The 22,083-nt window shown below is 36.3% G+C and overlaps 2 protein-coding genes across 4 annotated transcripts in view; one reads left to right on the plus strand and one right to left on the minus strand.

Moving 5' to 3' along the window:
- On the minus strand, positions 1-17,491 carry LOC127151202 (uncharacterized). Its single transcript, XM_051090622.1, has 2 exons — positions 13,171-17,491; positions 1-222 (listed from the first exon to the last, which is right to left on the minus strand). The coding sequence occupies exon 1, from the start codon at positions 16,949-16,951 to the stop codon at positions 15,410-15,412; it is 1,542 nt and encodes a 513-aa protein (XP_050946579.1). The 5' UTR covers positions 16,952-17,491; the 3' UTR covers positions 1-222; positions 13,171-15,409.
- LOC103495096 (nicotinate-nucleotide pyrophosphorylase [carboxylating], chloroplastic) overlaps positions 11,149-22,083 on the plus strand; it is a 31,657-nt gene continuing 20,722 nt past the window's right edge. Inside the window, exons 1-5 of one of the 3 annotated variants that reach the window (XM_017046169.2) lie at positions 11,149-11,385; positions 11,519-11,705; positions 12,634-12,776; positions 19,136-19,269; positions 19,381-19,444. In XM_017046169.2, coding sequence (XP_016901658.2) covers positions 11,575-11,705; positions 12,634-12,776; positions 19,136-19,269; positions 19,381-19,444 — 472 coding nt within the window. In that variant the 5' untranslated portion in view covers positions 11,149-11,385; positions 11,519-11,574. The remainder of the gene's footprint in view (positions 11,386-11,518; positions 11,706-12,633; positions 12,777-19,135; positions 19,270-19,380; positions 19,445-22,083) is intronic. The other 2 variants (XM_008456553.3, XM_008456555.3) reach the window with 2 other exon arrangements.

The raw sequence follows: 22,083 nt of genomic DNA on the forward strand, positions 1-22,083 counted from the left end.
AATTGATCATAACCATACAGTGTAGCCTAAACTTAAATTCATCAAGATATGTAGAACAAATGAAAGTATAAATTTTACAAGATTAACACCCATTACAGTATTTAAAAAACTCAAACTTAGGTGGCAATACAAACTCTCAAGCACAACACCCATGCGCGAAAAATAGAAATGAAAGCTTCTAGCAGATGTGCCAGTGTCTGGCACAAGAAACTCGATCTCTACCTGGAAAGTGGAAAAATGTTTTGAAAAGGTGAGCTATAAAGTCCAATGAGTAACTAGATTTCTAAAACAAATTATGTTATAAACTTTTAAATAACAAACTCATCAATATATTTCTAATTAGTTTAACTCAACAAATCATACTAAATAATTTAATCTTTGTAAGGCATTTTAAAAAGAAATTCAAACTTGCTTTCATCTTTACCATAAACAAATCCTCTAGAAATGGTAGAGCTAAATTAATACAAATGCGACCTTTGATTCGGTAGTAGAGTAATCTTAATACTAACGATAAAACACTTAAGATAAGTGTCCTTAATCGTCTTAATGTATCCTCTAAGATAGGCGTCCCCGTCTCAACATATATATCCTCTACGCAATAATCTCACCTATTCATGCTATAGTATGTCTCAACGTATTTAATTAAACATGCTTTAAAACTATAAACTTCCTTTTTATGGAAAATGTAAATGTTGAATGCTCAAAAATTTTCTGCTTTTGACAAGCTATAAAATCATAACTCATGCTTTGCTAAAACTTATACAAACTCATTTACTCAGGACTCAATTCTAAATTTCTCTTATTAGCTAGAATTCATTCTCAACAATTTATGCATAATTAAACTTCATAAACCAAACCACATACTTTTAAAATAGCTTGCTAAATTGCAATATATCTCAAACAGATAAACTCAAAGTATGTTAAAACAATTTGGCTAGCAGACAAGTTTAGAAATCTCTATTGCAATTCGTTCTGTCACTCACAGTCTTAGCTAGATCCTCGGTCTATAGGCTTGCTTATTTTTTCTTGACTTGTCAAGCAAACTATAACCTAGTATCAAAACCCTAAATATTCTTGTTTTTCTACAACATACTTAATATGACGTACTAATAATGTCATACAAAGATTTCTGTAAGGCTCTGAATCATCAACACCATGAAGGCCCTATGGTAGGGTTAATGTGTGAAGATACTTCTATTGGTAAAACACGTTTTGCAAAAGAATGTAGGATGGAAGGTTTTTATGCAAAAAAGGTTACGTGGTGAGCGACAGAGCGATTTGAGCTACTTCACCAAGAAACAGTGATGTGCCCTGATATCAATAGGCCGGCGGTTGATTGGACCCTACCGCCATATCAGAGTTCAGGATAAGGGTTAGATAGGGACACGTGGCAATTTGAGATTGGATCACTTCTCGTCGCTAGTAAGGGTAATCATTTTGTTATGAAAAATTCATCAGGGGTGACCTATAAATAGAAGAAATCCAGGTCTGTTTGAAGTTGCTTATGCCCTGAGTTTGTTTAAGAAAGGATTGGGGAAGTATTCAAGATTTCAAAGACGCAGAATGAGCTTAATTCCAGAAAGAATTTCAATAGGTGTAAGGAGATTGTTGGCCGAGGAAGCTAGGAGGAAGAGCAAGTTTTTGTAATAGTGAGTGGTTTTGCTTATAAATTATTTCCAAAATGAAGAAGATTTCTAAAATGTTTTTAAATTTTTAATTCCATTTCTATTGATTTGGCATTGGAAGAAGTGTTAAGCGTAGTGAAATTAATGACACTTGTTAAATGCGTTGAGATTACTCCGCATAACTACAACTTGGCAACAGAGTGTGGTAAATGTTTGAGCTAAAGAAAGGGGTACAAAGAAGTAATTAAACATACAGAACAATTCTACAAGATGATTATATCTTACACAAAATGTATGCAATGTGATATGAATTACGATGAATGAATTTAAAAGAAATGATTTCAATAAGTTATGATGAAATATTTTAAAAAGGGATCTTTTTAATATGATACATGAAAATGGTTGAAGATATTGGGACACCGTGAAATGCCTAATGCATGAGATTTTATTTGATTTTTTTTTACTCAATGTTTTATCGATAGCACTCTTCATTATTTATACCGTAGAAATTGATGAAATGGATTTGACACGTTTAAGGAAAATCTAGTTATTTAAGGTGTTGTTAAAGATCCCACTCACTAAACGTTTTGTCTAACCTTTCAAATGTTTTGTTTTATTCCCTTCACCCCCAAGTAGTGAAGACATCTAACATTGAACTTGTAGCCTTGATCGCCTACCGTGCCTCCTTATCACATCATCTTGGTAGTGGCTACTGTTTACTCACATAGCATTTAGTAGCTAGGCGAGAAAAGTTCGAGTGTCATTTTGAGTCATGTCTAGAATTTTGTATTGGTTGTTGTAAAAGTCCTAAATGTATTTGTATTTGAATTATCAACGAAGTTTCCAAAATTTATCTTTGTCCACATGTTAACCTATGGTGGGATTTTAAATCTATATGACATACTATATGCACATACAATTTAAACATTAATTTAAAATATACATCAAATGCATAATTAATTAAAATACCCTAAAATGGACTAGTTTTGGCTTCTACATTAAGCTAAAACTAAATTATTACAATAATAATTTGGTGGAGTAAATAAATCGCTCCCGAACAACTCGAACCGACTGAAACAACTCTGATACCACATGATAGAAACTGAGACATGCACAGAGAAAGAAAGAATTGAAAATTACCCTAAATTACAACTAACTAATTAGTGATTAACATGCCCTAATTAAAACGAAATTAGGGTTAATGAAAAAACTCACCTTCGAAGCCTCCCGATTCTCACAATCTCCTTCGAACTCGAGTTAGGACCACAACTAGTGTTGAATCGCTATTCTTCGAACTTAGAACTGGGTTGTGGGACCCGTTCAAAGAAGGAGATAAAGAGAGATGGATGGAAATTAGAGGAAGAATGAGGGAAAATCTTTGGTGATTTTATATTTTTTAAGTGAAAATCAAAAAGTGGCAAAAGTTTTTTTAATTTTGAAAACACTATCCTTTTATAAACAAATTACATGCAAATTTTGTATGTAATTGAATCACCAAAGCCCAACACCTCACAATCCACTAACCATTAATAGATTTATTCACTATTCCATTTTCTCTTAGTGGGTTTGGTATCATCACCATGAGCTTCCACTTAGCCCACTAAGAGTTAGTAGGATTATGCAACAAAATGTTGGATTTTTTCACTAACTTTGATCAAGAGGCAAAATGGTCATTTGAATAGTCTAGTCAAAGTCAAAAGTCAACATTTTGACTTTTTACCATTTGTCCGTTTTGACTAATTCCAACATCCCGAGCATGAATCCATATTCATTTTTCTAAAATTCAAATCACATTTGAATATAAAGCCAATAAAAATTTGACTTTTCAAAGTCAAAATTCAACATTTTGACTTTTTACAACTTTGACCATTTTCATCAATTCCGAGCTTCTGAATATGGATCTATATTCATATTTTTAGTATTTAAATGACATTTAAACATAAAACTCTATCTTAAAGCTATAACCGATGACTATATCATATATTCTCTCTCTTTACCTAATTCGAACAGTTCGAATTATTCCAACAAATTGTTCTAAGTTAAATCCATATGAGCTAGCAGGGGAATCTAAGGACTTATAGATCATGGACTCATACGATCTGAGATTAACTGGCTAAACCCGTTTAAACTGAGCTAATCTATTTCGTTAACTAACGGATCATTCCACTAAAGTCTCGTAGTTTCACTCCCCTCACTATAGATATAATTGTATCCATTTGATATAACCATGATTGTAAGTTAATCCTTCACACGTTGTTCATAACTTCGGCTGGGTCAAAATATCATTTTACCCTTGGGACTACATCTTGTTCCTTAAGTCACACAGATCCACTATTGAAAAATTTATTTAAAGTCCAACCTATAAACTGAATCCTTCTCGGGCCAACGAGGGGGTGGAACCCCTTGTTCAAGACTTGGATTTAGTTCAAGACGAGGGGGTGGGAGGCTTATTAGGCCAGTGTTGTTGAGCCGCCCTCACCTATGCAAATCTATGGATAATATCGTTTGAACAAAAGTTCATAACTATCTCAGGATTAAGGTTAAGTTACCTACGTCATCATAATCGAAATAGTCAGTTTATATAGTCAACGGTGTTATAACTAAAAAGTGACTATTTCATAGTTCTAGTCTTATGTAAGCTTTTTACATAGGATGCCCCTAGTCCCATGTCTCTACATGAACGATTCAGGATCACATCGTTTATACTAACTATAGAGTGGGTCGCATCCATAGTGTTCTCGAAATAAGGCATTCAACCTTATTCATACACTATAGACTATTTGGGCTATAAACTTGAACTTGATCTACGTTTGTGTCTCAATATAAAGTTCAAGTCTACACTAGATAGCCTCGGAACCTTAGTTAACTGGATTCAAGATTATAGTATTTTATTTTCACTAATAATTCCTTAATAACTACTTTATTAAATAGAATATAATTTCAAACTTCAAACTACGAGTTTTATGACATAAATTCCAATAGGGTTAAGGCCAATGAAAAGGTCTGTGTCTATATTCTTGCCAGATTGTCTGATGTTTTGAGAAAGAAACATGAATTCAAAGCCACGGGTAAAAAGATTATGGATTCATTGAGGGAGGTATTTGGCCAACCTTCATGGTCCCTTAGACACGAACCAATTAAGCACATTTACACCAAGTGAATAAAGGAAGGGACCTCTGTTAGAGAACATGTCCTGGACATGATGATGTACTTCAATATTGCTGAAGTAAATGACGGTCCCATCGATGAGGCAAATCAGGTGAGCTTTATTTTACAATCTCTTTCGAAGAGTTTTGTACCATTTCAGACGAATGCATCACCAAATAAAATAGAGTTCACTCTAACCACCTTTCTTAATGAGCTCCACCGATTCTAGAACCTTACTATGGGTAAGGAGAAGAAAGTGGAAGCAAATCTTGCTACCTTGCTACCAATAAGAAAGAGTTTATGAGAGGATCGTTCTCTAAAACTAAAGTTGGACCTTCACAAATGAATAAAAAGAGAAAGGGGAAGACTCCCAAGAATAGTAAGGGAAATAAAGTTGGAAAAGGTAAATGGTACCACTACAACCAGAACGAGCATTGGTTGAGAAATTGTCGGATATAGCTTGTTAAGAAAAAAGCTAAGAAGGAAGCATAAGGTAAATATGATTTACTAGCTGGTGAAACATGCTTAGTGAAATATGATACTTCAATTTTAATACTATATTAAGGAGCCACTAATCATATTTGCTTCTCATTTTAGGAAATTAGTTCTTGAAAAGCTTGTAGAAGGCGAGATCATCCTCGAAGTTTGGAACTGAAGAGGTTGTTCCAAAAGTTGAGGAATGACAGATTTGAAGTTATTTTGATAGATATATCATACTTAAAAATATTTTGTATACTTCTCAAAAGTTGAGAAATTTAATATCTATTTCTTGTATTTCAAAACAAATGTACAAAATATATTTTGAAATTAATGAAATGTTCATTTTTTCGAGAAAATGTATTCAGTTTTGTTCTGTCATACTTATTAACAACTTATATAAGTTAAAATCAATTGGAGCAGAATTTGTCTTTAATACTGAAATGTTTAGCAATAAAGACAAAAAAGTTTCTTCTAATGCCTATATATGGTACTTAAGATCTAGTCACGTAAATGTCGATACGATTGGAAGATTGGTTAAGAGTAGACTTTTAAATTAATTAGAAGATAACTCTTTACCTTCATGTGAATCTTGTCTTAAAAGGAATAATGACCAAGAGATCTTTTACTAGAAAAGGCTTATGGCCAAAATAGCTTAAGAGCTCGTACATTCGAACCTTTGTGGACCAATGAATGTTAAAGTTCAAGAAGGATATGAATATTTCATGATTTTTTTTTATATATAATTATTCAATGTTTGGTCATGCTTACCTATTGCATCACAAGTCTGATTCTATTGAAAATTATAGAGAATATAAAACTAAAATTGAGAATCAATTAGGCAAAACTACAAAGACACTTCAATTAGATCGAGGTGGAGAGTATGTGGATTTAAGATTCTAAGACTATTTGATAGAGTATGGAATCCAGTCACAACTCTCTGCATATATTATGCCTAAGCAGAACAGTGTATCATAAAGAAGAAATTGAGGCTTGTTGGACATGGTTTGCTTTATGAAAAGCTTTGCTCTTTGATCCTCAAGAAAAATAAGGAATTTGTATCAACAAATGCTATATTCTTTTAGGAAAATCTCATGAGAAATCATCAAACCACGTTGTAAATTATTATTGAATAGGATTATTAAAGATGTTTGAGCTAAACCTAGTTCATCCATAAAAGTAGTTGATAAAACTAGGGAATCTAGTTAGTCATATCATTCTCAAGAGTTAGAGAGTGCCTCAAAGTAGTAGTGGGAGGGTTATTCATTAGCCTGACCGTTATCTTGTTTTATCAAAAACTAAATCATCATACTTGATAATGGTTTAGAGGATCCATTAACTTATAAACATGCAATGAATGATGTAGATTGTCTAACTAATATCAAGAAATGGCTAGCTACGCAATTTCAAAGAGAAGATTTGGAAAATGCACAATGTGTTTTTAGAATCCAAAATATTTTCGAATCGCAAGAACAGAATACTAGCCATGTCTCAAGCATTTTATATAGACAAAATTTTGTCTAGATATAAATTACAGAATTCCAAAAAAGGTCTGTTGCATTACTGATATGAAATTCAAATGTCTATGGAATATTGTCCTAGCACACCTCAATAAGTTGGGGATATGAGACATATTCCCTTTGCTTCCATTGTTGGGAGTTTGATGTATTTAAGGTTATGTACTAGACCTGACATTTTCTACTTAGAACGGATGGTTTGCCATTAAGAATATCCTAAAATGGTTTAGGAAAATCAAAATATTACGTGCTCGTGTATAATGCTAAGGATCAGATCCTTATTGGATACACTGATTCTGATTTCTAAAGATACTAGAAAGTCTACATTGGAATCAATATTCACTCTAAATGAAGGAGCAGTAGTGTGAAGAAGCGTTAAGTCAAATTGTATGATCTTATTTGGGTAATTGTGCATCGTGGTGACGTTGTAGTAACCCCGATACGTGTTGAGCAAATCATGGCTGTTTAAGTTTACAAAGTTCTTCACGACTAAAGTGTTTGAAGGTCACCTAAATAGTTTAGGTCTATGAAGTTTATGCACTAGAATAAGTGGGAGAATGTTTGGGGGTATGCCCTAGTTCATTGTATTCATATGTTTATTGTACTCATATGAGTAATTCTCTCATGATTAAATTCAAACGTTATTTTATCCCACTAGGAGTTTTAGTCCAAGTGGGAGTTTGTTGAAATTTATATCATAAAACTCATAGTTTGTAGTTTAAATTATATTCTTGTAAAGCCCTGATAGCATACCACAATCGCGATAAAGGCCCTACAATAAGGATAATGCACGAAGAGACTTCTGTTGGTAAAAACACATTTTGTGAAAGGATTATGCAATGAAAGACCTCTACGCGAAGAGAGTTACGCAACGGATAAGTGGGCAAGTTGAGCTACTTCACCTAAAAATAGTGATGTGACCCATATGTTAGTAGGTCGACGATTGATTGGATCCGACTGCCCAATCCAAATCCAAGATAAGGGGTTGATAAAGGCACATGACATTTTGAGATTGACCACTTCTCGCCACCAACAAGAAAAATCATTTAGGCATGGAAAAACTTGTCGTACATATCTAAAATAGAGGATTCGGGTTATTTGAAGTTTCTTTTACCTTGAATTTGTTAAGAAGGAATTAGGAAAGTATCCAAGGATTCAAGACGTGGAACAAGCACATTTTTGGCGAGGATTCTGAGAAGTATGAGAGAGACTTTTGGATTCTAAGAAGTAAAAGAGAGACTTTTGGCCGAGGAAGCTAGGCCATGAGTTAGTCGACGGTGACTATGAGTGGTTCTTCTTATTAAAAATAATTTCTCAAATGTATTTAAATCCTTAAACCTATTTCTATAAAAAATCATGATGATATGAAGTCCCACTTGCTTTCAAATTCTCAAAATGCATGACACGTGAATGAACTCAAAAACTAGAATGAGGAAATAAACTACTTATGTGGAATAATGTGTGAACTTCCAATAAAAATAAATATTTTGAAAACCAAATTCCTCTAGACCTTATATGGTAAATATGTTGTAACATATGACATGTGACCTAGGATATTTATGATGTTGGTATTATTTGGAAAATGGATATGCTTATGTGATGTTAAAAAGCTAAAATGAGAATATCTTTGTACTCTATGCAATATAATGCTTTATCCTTGTTGTGTGATTTAGGAATTAGTCAAGACGGACAAAATGGTAAAAATTCAAAATGTTGACAATTGACTTGAAAAAGTCAAAGTTTGACTTAAATGGTTAAATGACGTTATTGTCATTGGACTAAAGTTAGTGAAAAAATCTAACATTTTGTTGGATAATCCGACAAACACTTAGTGGGATAATTGACCACATGAGATGTAGACACCTTTCCCACTAAGTTCTACTAATGGTTAGTGGAATGTTAGGTGTTAAGATTTGTCCAAGTAATTACATGCAATTTTGTAGGTAATTAGGTTATAAATAAGCCATTTTTCGAAATTAAAAAGACTTTTGCTATTTGTTTTTTAATTTTGACTTAAAAAATTATTCAAAAGTTTTCTCTCTTCTAAAATCTCAATCTTAATTGATACTTTCTTCCAATTTCCATCATTCTCTCCCTATTTCCTTCACTTAATGGATCCCACAACCTGATTTTAAGTCCAAAGAATAGTGGTTAAGCTCTAGTGGTGGTCTCCGTCTCACACCTCCTCCCGGATCATCTGCTTAGACTTGGGAGGTGGCTTGATGTCAACCAAAACCATCCACCTCTAAAATAGTTTCAGCTGACCCTTGACACGAAAACATAAAAACATTTGCCAACAAAAGTTTTCAAACTTAGAAATAACTCAAAACCATAGTGGAACCCATTTCGAAATGACTCTTTATAAATATCATATAAAATGTATAGTATGAGCTTTTAATGAACATAACGATACTTTTAATAAACATTTTCTTTCATGACTGAAAATTTAACTAGTTTGGCAATAATATGTTCAACAGTATATTTAAGACACGAGAAGAAGGACTAGGCAAGAAGAAGTAAGGAAACTTCTCAAAAATTTTCTAAGTGCACTTAATGGGCCACGTGTAGAGTTTGTACTAAGCATTATTAAGTTAAATATTAAGCTTACATGTGCACCACTGAGAGTGGAAGTTAGCAAGCGGACAAGAGCTTAAGGGTGACTAAGCTTCTCTGAGAAACAATATAAATAGGGGTTGAGGTCAGACCATTAGTTATTGTTATTCTGTACAAATCAAGAGAAAATCTAAGGAGCTAAAGTCCTGCCAAAGGGCCTATGCGAGAAGGGGAAAGTAGAAGCAATTTGGGTTTAAGGCTAAGTCGTGTCAGTGTTTTCTTTAAAGTGTTTGAATGATTTTAAGTATTCTTATAATTTCTTGATGATTTAAATGATGATTTCAATTTAAACGTTTCTAAAAGAGATTTACATGAAAAGCTTATATGATTATTGTATAATTTATGTATTTCAAAGCATGACTTGTTTATGAAATGGTGTTCAAACCATTAGTTACTTTCTGTCAATAAGCTAACTATTATGTGCACATAATGAGTCAAGACAATCATGGGGTGAAAGGGGTTACATGGTGATGAGAAACTAGCTATTATGTTGAAATAAGCATATTGAGCTTATTGGCCTGAGCAACAGGGACGAATCTGTATATTCTCAAATGTTGTTGTTACAGTAGTCTAAGCTCGTAGTAATGAGACTTATGTGGAGAATACTTTGGGATCCCTAGAGAAAAGAATGTTTGAGACTAATGTGTATTTATATATTTGATGTGTTACGTGAGATGGAGCATTTATGTGAAATGATATTTTCATGTGAAATGAATGTTTATGTGAAACATTTTATTATTTGAAAAAAATGATTTTATGCAATTTGACGAAATGGAGTTAACAAAGGTCTTGTGAAAAGGATTTCTTAAAACCTCACTAAGCCTGTTGACTTACGTTTTTAAATTTTATCTTCCAGGAATGCGTTAAGGCCAAGTAAGAGGAGTTTGAAGGGCTTGCTAGGCGAGAAGGTTGTCAAGGCGTTTTACTTTTAAAATTTTAAGAGTTGTGTTTATGTATTTGTTGTAAAGTTATTGTAAAATACTTAGCAAAGTTTAATAAAGTTTCAACTTGGTTTACTTCTCTATGTTTAGTATATATATTACCTAAAAGTACTTGTAAAGTTATAAGTTAAGACAAAGGAAAGTCATGGGGCGATTAAGCAAAGCTTAAGGACTTCAATACTGTGTGTCTTTGGCGTTTAAACGTGTCAAGGATGCTCAAGGTCATGCCTCTCTCATGACAAGCAATGGTGTCTGCTGGGCGGGATGTGACATGAACCCTAAACATTGAGGGATATATCAACTTAAACCCTAAACTAATAATTATATCAATTTAAACTCTGAACCTTTATAAGTGTATCAATTCAAACCTTTGACATGTATAAATGTAACAATTTAAACCCTTATCTAAATAAAACATAAATAAAGGGTTTATTATTTTTTTTCTCTCTAATTCTTCTTTGAGTTTTTCTTCTTCTTTTTTCACTCTCTTATAATTGGAGACTTAAAAGTTTAGATTGATAGACTTGTGAAATTTTAAAGACTAATTCTATATAGCTATTATTTTGAAGTTTAAATAGATACAACTATAAAGTTTAGGATTTAAATGGATATCTTTATCGGTCAAGATGTTTAAATCCATAGGATCACACAAATCATGAATGTTTAAATTGATATTTTCCTTTTATTTATTCACCCATTAGCATTAGCATTAGCATTAGCATTAGCATTAGCATTAGCATTAGCATTAGCATTAGCATTAGCATTAGCATTAGCATTAGCATTAGCATTAGCATTAGCATGTATCATTGAGTCGGGACAAAACTACCTGCGCAAATGTGGTCCTGTCTTCTCCACAATCATGTCTCTAAACCGACTTTACCTTGCACACTTTTTGTTTTAACACTACTTCTTCATTCTTTTTTCTCACAGTCGAACCCCTCGCAAGTTCTTGCTTTCTGCTCCCTCTTTAGTTCCTCTTCGTCCTCAATTTCTCTTTATCTCCCAGTATAATCGTCAACTTTTTGGAATTTCCAGACTGTGAACCACACATTCACTGCCGGCAAGGTGTTTTCTCTTCACTTTCTAGCTTCTAAATGTTCAAATAGGTCTAATTTTGGATTTATGATGCTTCACAAGGTCTTGTTTGCATTTGTATTCATACGCGCCATGGACGGACGCCTATTTTTCTTATTTGCAGACTTATGCAACCGCAATTCTACTTTATCTGCACACTCAATTAAGTCATTTGAGTAGATGTATATGCTGAATTTGTATAGACCCTCTTTCGGGCATCTCTGGCAATGCTGTGAACATAAGGATTTGTGGGGTTGTTCTAGAGGGTTAACACGCATTCCAATCTCTACTGCTCGCTGCTTAGGTTCCAGGTATTTGCATGGTTTCCTAGAATCATCGTGTATGTTTCAAAGAAGTTCTTGGTTTATGCAATATGAATAGGAAAACAAAGAATTTAAGATCATGCGCCCTAGTGGTAAAGGAGGGTCTTGTTTAATACAAGAACTTGGAGGGAATGAGTTCAATCCATAATGATCACTTATTTGGGATTTAATTTCCTAGAGTTTATTTGGCTCCAAAATGCTACGGGCCAGGAAGGTTGTGTCGCGAGATTTTTGTATGTGACCTAATCTGATTTAGACACTTTTGAATAAAAATAAAAGGAAATTCAATAGATATTGAGTGTGTTTATGTGTAAACTAGAGACAAGTTGGTAAGAAGCAAGGACAACTTTGGGAACAAAGTAACTGTTACGAAGTGATGGAATAGTTGGCCTCTTTTTGAGTTGATTGTTATTTAGTTTGGATTATATTAACATGTGCATTATTGCTGTTTTTGGATGATTACTAGTTAATAAGTACACTAATTCATGTATCTTAGGATGTGAAATCGTTGATATGTGTTAGACCTCAATCTCAATTATAGTTGATGGTGTATCAGATGTTAGACGTTTGTCGAACTCGTGATCCACTTCTTAATATTTTCTTGTTCATAGTGATTTAATAGCATGTTAAAAGAGTAAGATCTTTTAGTTTGGCCCAACTTCTAATCGCTTTTATATCTTTAGGCCCAACTTCCAGGTCTTAGACATTAACAGTGTTTGTCAAACTTGTGATCCACTTTTAGTACTATCTTGTTCGTAATTATATAGTAAAACATTTGATGTCAAGAAAATTAGACATCCTGTAAAATTTTCATGTAAAGTTTCTTTTATTTTAGTATAGTGCTCATCTATTTATGCTCTAAAGATTCGTAGTGACTTGTTAGTTTTTCTCTTTGTTGATGACTCAACAACTTTAGGAAAATTATTGCCATGTCTGCATCTGTATCAAACGATTCTGGGATATCAGTTGCATCAGTAGCAATCCAGCCTCCATCTCACCCTACCTATGATCTGCGTGGCATCATCAAGTTAGCCCTTGCAGAAGATTCTGCTGACTTTGGTATGAAAATATTATTTTATTATTTAATATTTTGAAGATTCTATGGTGATGTTTGGGATGACGTCCCATTCAAGAAAAAAGAAAAAAGAAAAATAAAAATACAAATAAAATAAAATAAAAAACTAGTTGCTGAAATTTTCATCTGCCTAGTAATCCTTAGCGTAATTTTTGCTTCTGGTATGGGTTTGATCTTGAGTCTTATTTTGGTTGGATAAGAAGTTTATAGAAGCATTCTGTGAGATTCCTCACTCCTTTCTATACTAATTTAACTATCTTAATGGCAGAAACAGAGGCAGCACTCTGTATTTATATATTTATAATGCCAAATAACAGTAGCTACAATATGAAAAAGGAAAATAACAAGGAAATAACAACAGAAAACGTAAGAACATACCAACTACTCTCTCTAGAGCTAGGGCAGACTCCCTCAGCCGCCAAAGGCTCTCCTCACCATTACATTCATCATATTTTTCATACCTACCCTGATCCCCTCCCCCTACTATTTATAGGACAAGTGCCTGAATAGGACAAAAGATAATATCCTGTTGGGCCCACCTGCTGTTCCACTCTCCCACTACCCCATTTTAATTCTTTCTTTCATCCTTGTTGTCTTGTGTAATTACTTTCTTGCCCTTTCTCTTATACACATTAATAATAGGAGGGCTTACAATACCCCTAGGTTCCAAAGTCACCTTGTCCTCAAGGTGGAATGAAGGAAACTGTTGGTTTATTGAGTACACGGACTCCCATGTTGCTTCACTTTCGGGTAATCCTTTCCACTTCACCAGCCATTCATTTGCTCCCAATTCTGGACTCCAGCGAATGCCCAATACTGGTTCAGGCCATAGTTGTAACTTAAATTCAGCTGTGAGCTTCGGTTGTTGTACTTGTACCGTGTGATGTTTGCCCAGTTTAAGTTTTAGCTGGGAGATTTGGAAAAATTGTGAATTGATGCTTCTGAAGGAAGATCAAGTCTATAGGCAACCTCCCCTATGGTTTCAGTGATGCGATACGGACCATAGTACCTAGGAGCTAATTTTTCGGCCCTTTTCTTTGTTAATGAGCGTTGACGGTATGGCCTCAGCTTGAGATAGATTTCATCTCCTACTTTAAACTTGAGTTCCCTTCTCTTCGTGTCTGCCAACTTCTTCATTCTGTTTTGAGCTATAGTTAGTTTTTCCTTTAACGCATTAATGGCCAAGTCCTTCTCCTTCAACAATACTTCGACCTTATTATTAGGTGTCTTCTTCTCTCCGTAGGATATTAAGGGTGGTGGAGGTCTACCATAAACGGCTTGGAAGGGAGTTGTGCGTGTGGAAGCATGGAAGGTGGTATTGTACCATAATTCAGCCCATGGTATGAACTGGTTCCATTTACTAGGCTGCTCATTACAGAAACACCTTAAATATGTTTCCAAACACTGGTTAACTCTTTCCGTCTGTCCATCTGTTTGTGGATGAAACGCCGTGCTTCGTTTAAGTATTGTATCCATAGTATAGAACAGCTCCTTCCAAAAGTTGCTAAGAAAGATTTTGTCCCTATCCGATATGATCGACTTAGGAATGCCATGCCTTCTGACTATCTTATCAATGAATTCCGCTGCTACTTGCTTTGCTGAGAAAGGATGTTTCAAAGTGATAAAGTAAGTGTATTTGCTCAACCGATCGACCACGACCATAATAACATTCATGCCCCCTGCTTTAAGAAGCCCTTCTATGAAGTCCATAGTCCAATCTTCCAAGATGCGGTTGGGTATGGGTAGCGGTTGAAGAACTCCCGCCGGTTTGGTCGCTTCATATTTATTTCGTTGGCAGATCTCACATTGTTCTACATAATTCTTAACATCTGTCTTCATTCCTTTCCAATAAAGCTCGCCATTCATCCGTTTGTATGTCCTTAGAAAACCTGAATGGCCTCCAAAGATAGAGTCATGAAAGGTGTGTAAGAGGCTGGGTATAAGTGAAGATGATTTAGACAAGACTACCCGTCCCTTGTACAGTAACTTGCCATTCACCAATGAGTATTTCCCTTCCGGTGGATGGTCAGCTTGAAGCTGTTGTGCTATTTGTTGGAGTTCTTCATCTTTCTCAACTTCCTTTGTAACTATTTCCATATCCGCAATTCCTGATGTGGACATTGTATTTAGCTCCAATGGATGTTCCACTCTTGAAAGTGCATCGGCTGCTTTATTTTGTAGTCCTGGTTGATATATAATCTCAAAGTCATATCCCAACAGTTTGGTTAACCATTTTTGGAACTGTCATATCCAATGGATGGCCGTTCTGAGATAGGACTGCTCCTAAACCGCTGCCTGAAGCATCAGTTTCTATCATAAAGGGTAAGGACCAATCGAGTAGTGCTAGCACAGGTATTGTAGTCATAGCTGTTTTCAAACTTTCAAATGCAAGTGTAGCGTCTTCATCCCATTTGAAAGCGTTTTTCTGCAACAGTTTGGTTAAGGGTGCTGCGATCTCTCCTTAACTTTTGACAAAGCGTTTATAGTACCCCGTCAGCCCTAAAAATCCTCTTAAACCTGTTATATCCTTAGGCTGGGGCCATTGTAGCATGCTTCGTACTTTATCCTGATCTGCTTATACCCCATTTTTTGAAATGATATGGCTTAAGTATTGTATTTAGGAATGGGCGAACACACATTTTTTTCGATTAGCATACAACTGGTTATCCCTCAATATTGCAAAAACCATCCCTAAGTGTCTCTCATGCTCAGTTATGTCCGAACTATAGACAAGTATATCATCAAAGAAAACCAGTACACAACGTCTGAGGAAGGGCTTAAATACCTGATTCATGAGAGATTGGAAGGTGGCGAGAGCGTTTGTCAATCCCAACGGCATGACCAGGAATTCATAGTGGCCTTCATGTGTTTTAAACGCAGTCTTCTCAATATCTTCTTCCTTCATTCGGATTTGATGATAGCCTGACTTTAAGTCCAACTTGGAGAACACCGTGGCCCCATGTAATTCATCAAGAAGTTCTTCAATGATCGGAATGGGAAATTTATCGGCTATTGTGATTTTGTTCAGTTTCCTGTAGTCCACACAAAACCTCCAGCCACCATCTTTTTTCTTTACCAACAACACGGGACTTGAAAAGGGGCTGTGGCTGGGCCTGATTATTCCGGTCTGAAGCATTTCTGTAACCAGTTTCTCTATCTCTTCCTTTTGATTATGGCCGTACTTATATGGTCTCACATTGATTGGTTTTTGTTCTGGCAAAGTGAAGATGCGATGATCTACAGCTCTCTTGGGTGGTAAGGTTTTAGGAATGTCAAACAAATCAGAATATTGGTTTAGTAAGAATTGAATCATTGGCAATTCTTCCTCATCACCATGCTGGCTCTGTGTTTTGCTTTCCTTGGACTCATTTTCTGTCTCATAATTTTGCCAATCAATCAGAAAACCCTGGTCTTCATCATCCCATGTTTTTTCTAAAGTCTTCTGTGAACATTCGGCTCGAATCAAGGCAGGGTCCCCCTTTAGAACTACCTTGTTTCCTTCCTTCCAAAAGACCATTGTTAATGATGGCCAATGTACCTTCATGGTACCGGTTGTATCAAGCCATTGCATTCCTAATACGATATCCACCTTTCCTAATTCCACGGCCAACAAATCAGCCACAATTGTCAGTTCTTCAAGTTGGATTTCGACTCTGCTACAAATGCCCTTCCCTTTACAACTCGTGCCGTCCCCAATTGTAACACCAAATTGAGTGTTCCTGTCTATAGGGATCTTCTTTTCCTTTATCAGCTCATAGTGGATGAAGTTGTGGGTTGCCCCACTCTCAATTAAGACGATTATCTCCTTCCCCTTGACTACTCCCCTTAGTTTCATAGTTCCCTTGGTTGTCAGGCTGGTAATAGCACGGTATTCTATCACAACTTCATCTAATGCCTCTAGCTGTTTGATTTCCAAGGGCTCTGCCTTTTGTGTGTCTGAACCTTCCCCTTCTCCTGTACTTTCTTCTTCATTCAAGATAAAGAGCATGAGCTCCCTTTTCTCTTTTATTTTACAGCGGTGCCCATGAGAATATTTCTCATTACATCTAAAACAGAGTCCCTTGTCTAGGCGTGATCTAAACTCTGCATCAGAGAGTCTCTTAACCGGCGGTTCTCCCTTTTGATAACTTCCTTTAAGAGGTATCGTGATGTGTTTCATTTGGAACTCATTTTTCCTCAGATTTCCTTTGTCGTTGTTTCAGGGGGCCTTAGTATTAGTGGCTTCACCTCTTTTTGACTCTGAAATCCCCATCTCTGCTTGTGCCAATTTGAGGGCCAAATTATGGCCGTTAACCAACTGGGCTGCCATCATGCATTCTTCTAATGTTTGAGGGTGGCGACTCATCACTTCTGCTTGCAGCGCTGGTTCTAATCCTGTCAAGAAGGCATCACGGAGTACGCTTTCTGCCATGTGAGGAAGGGGTGCCGAGTAGTTCACAAACTTCTTGACATAATCGTTGTAAGATCCCTCTTGCTGAATCCGTATAAGTCTGGCCCCCAAACTCTTCTGTCCCGTGTCTCTAAACAACTCAAACATTCGAGTCTTTAAATCCTCCCATGATTCCACCTTTTTCCGGTTGTGACTCCATCTGTACCAATCTACTTCATCTTGTCCAAAGCTCACCACAGCCACCTTGACTTTTTCAGCTTCCGGTAGGTTATTGATCTCAAAGAAATGTTCTGCACAGTATACCCAGGATTCTGGATTTTCTCCCAAAAACATGGGCATTTCCAACTTCTTGTACTTGCTTCGATCGACCATAGTGGTGTTAACTTCAGTGGTTACGTCCATCTCTTCCATTTTGCCCTTCATCTTCATGATGGATCCGTCGGAGGTACCAGACTCTTCCTTCTTCTTATAAGATTGATTTTCTCTCAACTCATCTGCCAGCCTATCCATACTTTTTTTCATTTCGAGCATCATTTCCTTAAGGCTCAACACTTCCTTTTCTGTTCCTTCCAGCCTCTCTTCCATTTGCCGCTGCGCCATTAGCCTTGTAGTTACTCCTAGCTTGTCGTGGCTCTGATACCAATTGTGAGATTCCTCACTCCTTTCTATACTAATTTAACTATCTTAGTGGCAGAAACCGAGGCAGCACTCTGTATTTATATATTTATAATGCCAAATAACAGTAGCTACAATATGAAAAAGGAAAATAACTAGGAAATAACAACAGAAAACGTAAGAACATACCAACTACTCTCTCTAGAGCTAGGGCAGACTCCCTCAGCCACCAAAGGCTCTCCTTACCATTACATTCATCATATTTTTCATACCTACCCTGATCCCCTCCCCCTACTATTTATAGGACAAGTGCCTGAATAGGACAAAAGATAATATCCTGTCGGGCCCACCTACTCTTCCACTATCCCACTACCCCATTTTAATTCTTTCTTTCATCCTTGCTGTCTTGTGTAATTACTTTCTTGCCCTTTCTCTTATACACATTAATAATAGGAGGCCTTACACATTCACGTCATCAATTCTCCATTTCTAATTCCCAACAACTGTTCTCATGGGTGAACTTCCAACAAAAGACCTAGCAGCCTGCATTAGATTGATTATATCTGCATGTCATTTCATGCCTCAGATGCTTTTTCAAGATTGAATTCCTGAGGCATCATGTATCAGTTTTACTTTTTTTTTAGATAAAGATGTGTGTATCAGTGTTACAGGAACCATGTGATAGGACACTGGAATATGTGTTCTTATATATTGATATAATTCTCAGAAAATTACAGATTAGATTTGTGCTTCAATCCTCAACAGAAAACAAGAACAAGGTGAACAATATAAAAGAAATAAGAACAGAATCAAAGAACATAGCACTCTCTGCACTTCCTTACTCTCAAGGAACTTAGCAGCCTAAACCTCACCCAAAAATGAACTCCCCTCCCCCTCTTTTTCATTTGCCTTCTTATACAAACATATTTCTAACTCTGGCCCCACTGTGGTCCCCTTTCTCACTGCCTAAGTTTTCCTTCACACGTGCTTCCCCTTTCTTACCCCTTCTACTATATTGTAGATAAAAGGAGGTCTATCACCATATAATTGAAATAGAAAACAAAGAGTTGAAACAGAAATTATATTGATAATTTGCAGGATATGGAAATACAGAAAATACAACACTCCCCAAGTTTGAGGAATTTTGATGCCTCCTCAAGCAAACTCAATCGTATAATCTAATTAATCGCTTACTTTCAGCCTCTCCAGCGATCTTTTTGTAATCATTTTCTACTAAAAGATACCCTGACCAGTGACTAACATATCAATCCATAGAATCCTCTTAATGTTTTTAACATTTATTCTCAATTGCTAATAGTATTCTTAACACGATTGTAGGTGATGTAACATCTTTGGCAACTATCCCTTCTGACATGCTAGTGGATGCTTTCTTTTTAGCCAAAGAGGATGGAATTGTTGCTGGTATTGCTCTTGCAGACATGGTTTTCCAGGAGGTTGATCCTTCAATTAGGGTAATGTTAATGCTCTCCCTCATCACTCCCTCCCCCTCTTGTTTTTGGTACTTATTGAGTTATTTAAGAGTTGGGTGTTCCCGCTCATCCTAATTCACGTTTTGTCTTTAGGTGGAATGGTCAAAAAAGGATGGAGATTATATTCGTAAAGGATTGCAATTTGGAAAAGTTTCTGGTAAGAATAGAAAATCTTTAGGAAGCCTAACAAAACTCCATGTTGAGCATAGTGTTGGTATGCGATACTCCAAACACGTGATTTGGAGAGCTTGATTTTTCTTTTTTTTTTATTATTGTTAGAGTCGGTGGGCTTAAGCCCAAGGAAAGATTAACCCTAATTTCCCTTTTTTACATCAAGCTTGTTGTCTGTTTATTTTCCCCTATTGTACCTTTTATATATGAGAAAATAATAAGAAAATCATATCGTGGTTTTTCTCCCGATTCTTGGGTTCCCATGTAACTCGGTGTCATATTTTCTTTTACCGCTTTCAATATGGTATCAGAGCGGGGTAAGGACAAAACCCTAGACACCAAGAAGTAACAAGCCAATTCTAATCTTCAATCAAAACTTAACTACCTTCCCGCCCAAACTAACTTCTATTTGTACAACCACTCACCGACTTAACAACTAACTAACCTGCTGGCTTATTTCACACGTACGACTTCCCTTTCTTTTCCCTGCTATATTGAAATCTAATGGGAGGTCTAACATTACTCCCCCTCTCCAAATTCACCTTGTCCTCAAGGTGAAGATAAAGCCTTTGCATATCTTCATAGATTTCCCACGTGGCTTCATGCCTCGGCAAGCCTTCCCAACATAGCAGCACTTCCCAACTTCCAGTTTTGTTCTTCTGATAATCAAGGACTTCTTCAGGCTTTGCTTTCCATTCATAGTTTTCATTTAAGCATTGAATAGTAGACTTTACATTAGTATGCTCTCCCACCAATTTCTTCAATTGAGAGACATAAAAGACAGGATGAATAGAAGTGTTATCTGGTAGTTCTAACTTGTAAGTAACAGAACCAATTCTTTCCAAAATCTTATAGGGCCTGAAAAATTTAGGAGAAAGCTTCTCATTTCTTTTTCTCCTCAATGATAACTGTTTGTAGGGCCTGATTTTCAAGAATACCAAATCCCTGACTTGGTAGTCCACATCTCTTCTCTTATAGTCAGCATATTTCATTTGGTCTTGAATTAAACGTAGATGTTCTCGTAAAGCTTCCAAGGTGATGCTCTTTCCCTTAACTGTTCATCCAGTGTGGAATTAGCCGTTTCACCATCACCATAATACAATAGGGAAGGAGGCTTACGACCATATACATCTTGAAATGGAGTTAGACCTAGGGCTCTTTGAAACGTGGTATTATACCAGTATTCAGCCCATATTAACCACTTCACCAACTCTTTTGGCTTCTTACTGCAAAAGCATCTAAGATATGTCTCCATCCCTCTGTTTACCGCCTCCGTTTGACCATTTGATTGCGGGTGATAAGTTGTACTCCTTTTTAACTTTGTGCCAGCCATTATGAAGATTTCCTTCCAAAAACGACTAAGGAAGATCTTAAAACCATGAAGTCTTACAATTTCTTTCACAAACAATTATGCTACCGTCTTAGCTATATAAGGATGTTTAAGTGGTAAGAAATGCCCATATTTGCTTAAACGATGCCCATATTTGCTTAAACGATTCACCACCACTAATATTACCTCATATCCATTAGCCTTTGGCAAACCATCCACAAAGTCCGTCGATATATCACTCCAGATTTGCTGAGGAACTTCTAATGGAAATAACAAACCAGCAGGGGAAAGAGCTAATGTTTTGTTTCGTTGACATGTTAGACATTCTTCACAATGCTTTTTAACATCAGCTTTCATCCCTTCCCAATATAGTTCACCAGCCACTCTCTTATATGTTCTTAAGAATCCCGAATGACCCCCAAAGACTGAGTCATGATAAGTATTAAGAATAGCTGGAACTAAAGTTGAGGTCTTTGAAATTGCTTAAGTTCTTTCTGCTGTAAAAGAAGTGAAAGTCTCATGGCTAAGTGGAAGAGCTTTGCTAAGAGACAAGAGAAAGAGTTGTTTTGCTTACTAGGCGTTCAGCGCGTTACCTTGCGAGAAGTACGTGATGAATGTCGAGGTGGCATGCCCTCCATTTGGTTGCAGACTGCGGCACTTGGGGTGGGGCGTGTTTCTGTCCATGAGGGACCGGGCAAAACCAATATAAGAAAGGGAGTTGATGGCCTGGTGTTGGAAGTTCAGAGATGGAGATCTTATATGTTAGGACGGAAATTTGTGGTCAATACGGATAAACGCTCCTTAAAATTTTTGTTTGGTGCAAAGAGTGATACAGCCTGAGCATCAGAGATGGATTGCCAAGCTACTCAGTTATAATTTTGAAGTTGTCTAACAAGCTGGGACTCGCGGATGCCTTGTCAAGGGTACCTCCATTTGTGCATCCCAACCATATAACTGCCCCAGCCTTATTAGACATCTCGGTGCTTAAGAAAGAAGTTGAAGAGGATGAACACTTGAAGGAGATTATTGCAAAGCTAGCAAGGGATGAGGAAGGAGCCCCGGGATTTGCTATAGATCAGCGCATGTTAAGATATAAGGGCAGATTAGTGATATCAAAGAATTCGGCCCTATTTCCTTCAATACTACACACTTACCATGATGCATGATTCTGTGTTTGGGGTCATTCAGGCTATCTTAGAACTTACAAGAGACTCATGAGAGAGCTATATTGGGAAGGGATGAAGCGTTATGTGCAGAAATATCGTGAAGAATGCTTGATTTGCCAACGTAACAAG

The sequence above is a fragment of the Cucumis melo genome, chromosome 10 (assembly GCF_025177605.1).
Source record: "Cucumis melo cultivar AY chromosome 10, USDA_Cmelo_AY_1.0, whole genome shotgun sequence".
NCBI classification, from domain to species: domain Eukaryota; kingdom Viridiplantae; phylum Streptophyta; class Magnoliopsida; order Cucurbitales; family Cucurbitaceae; genus Cucumis; species Cucumis melo.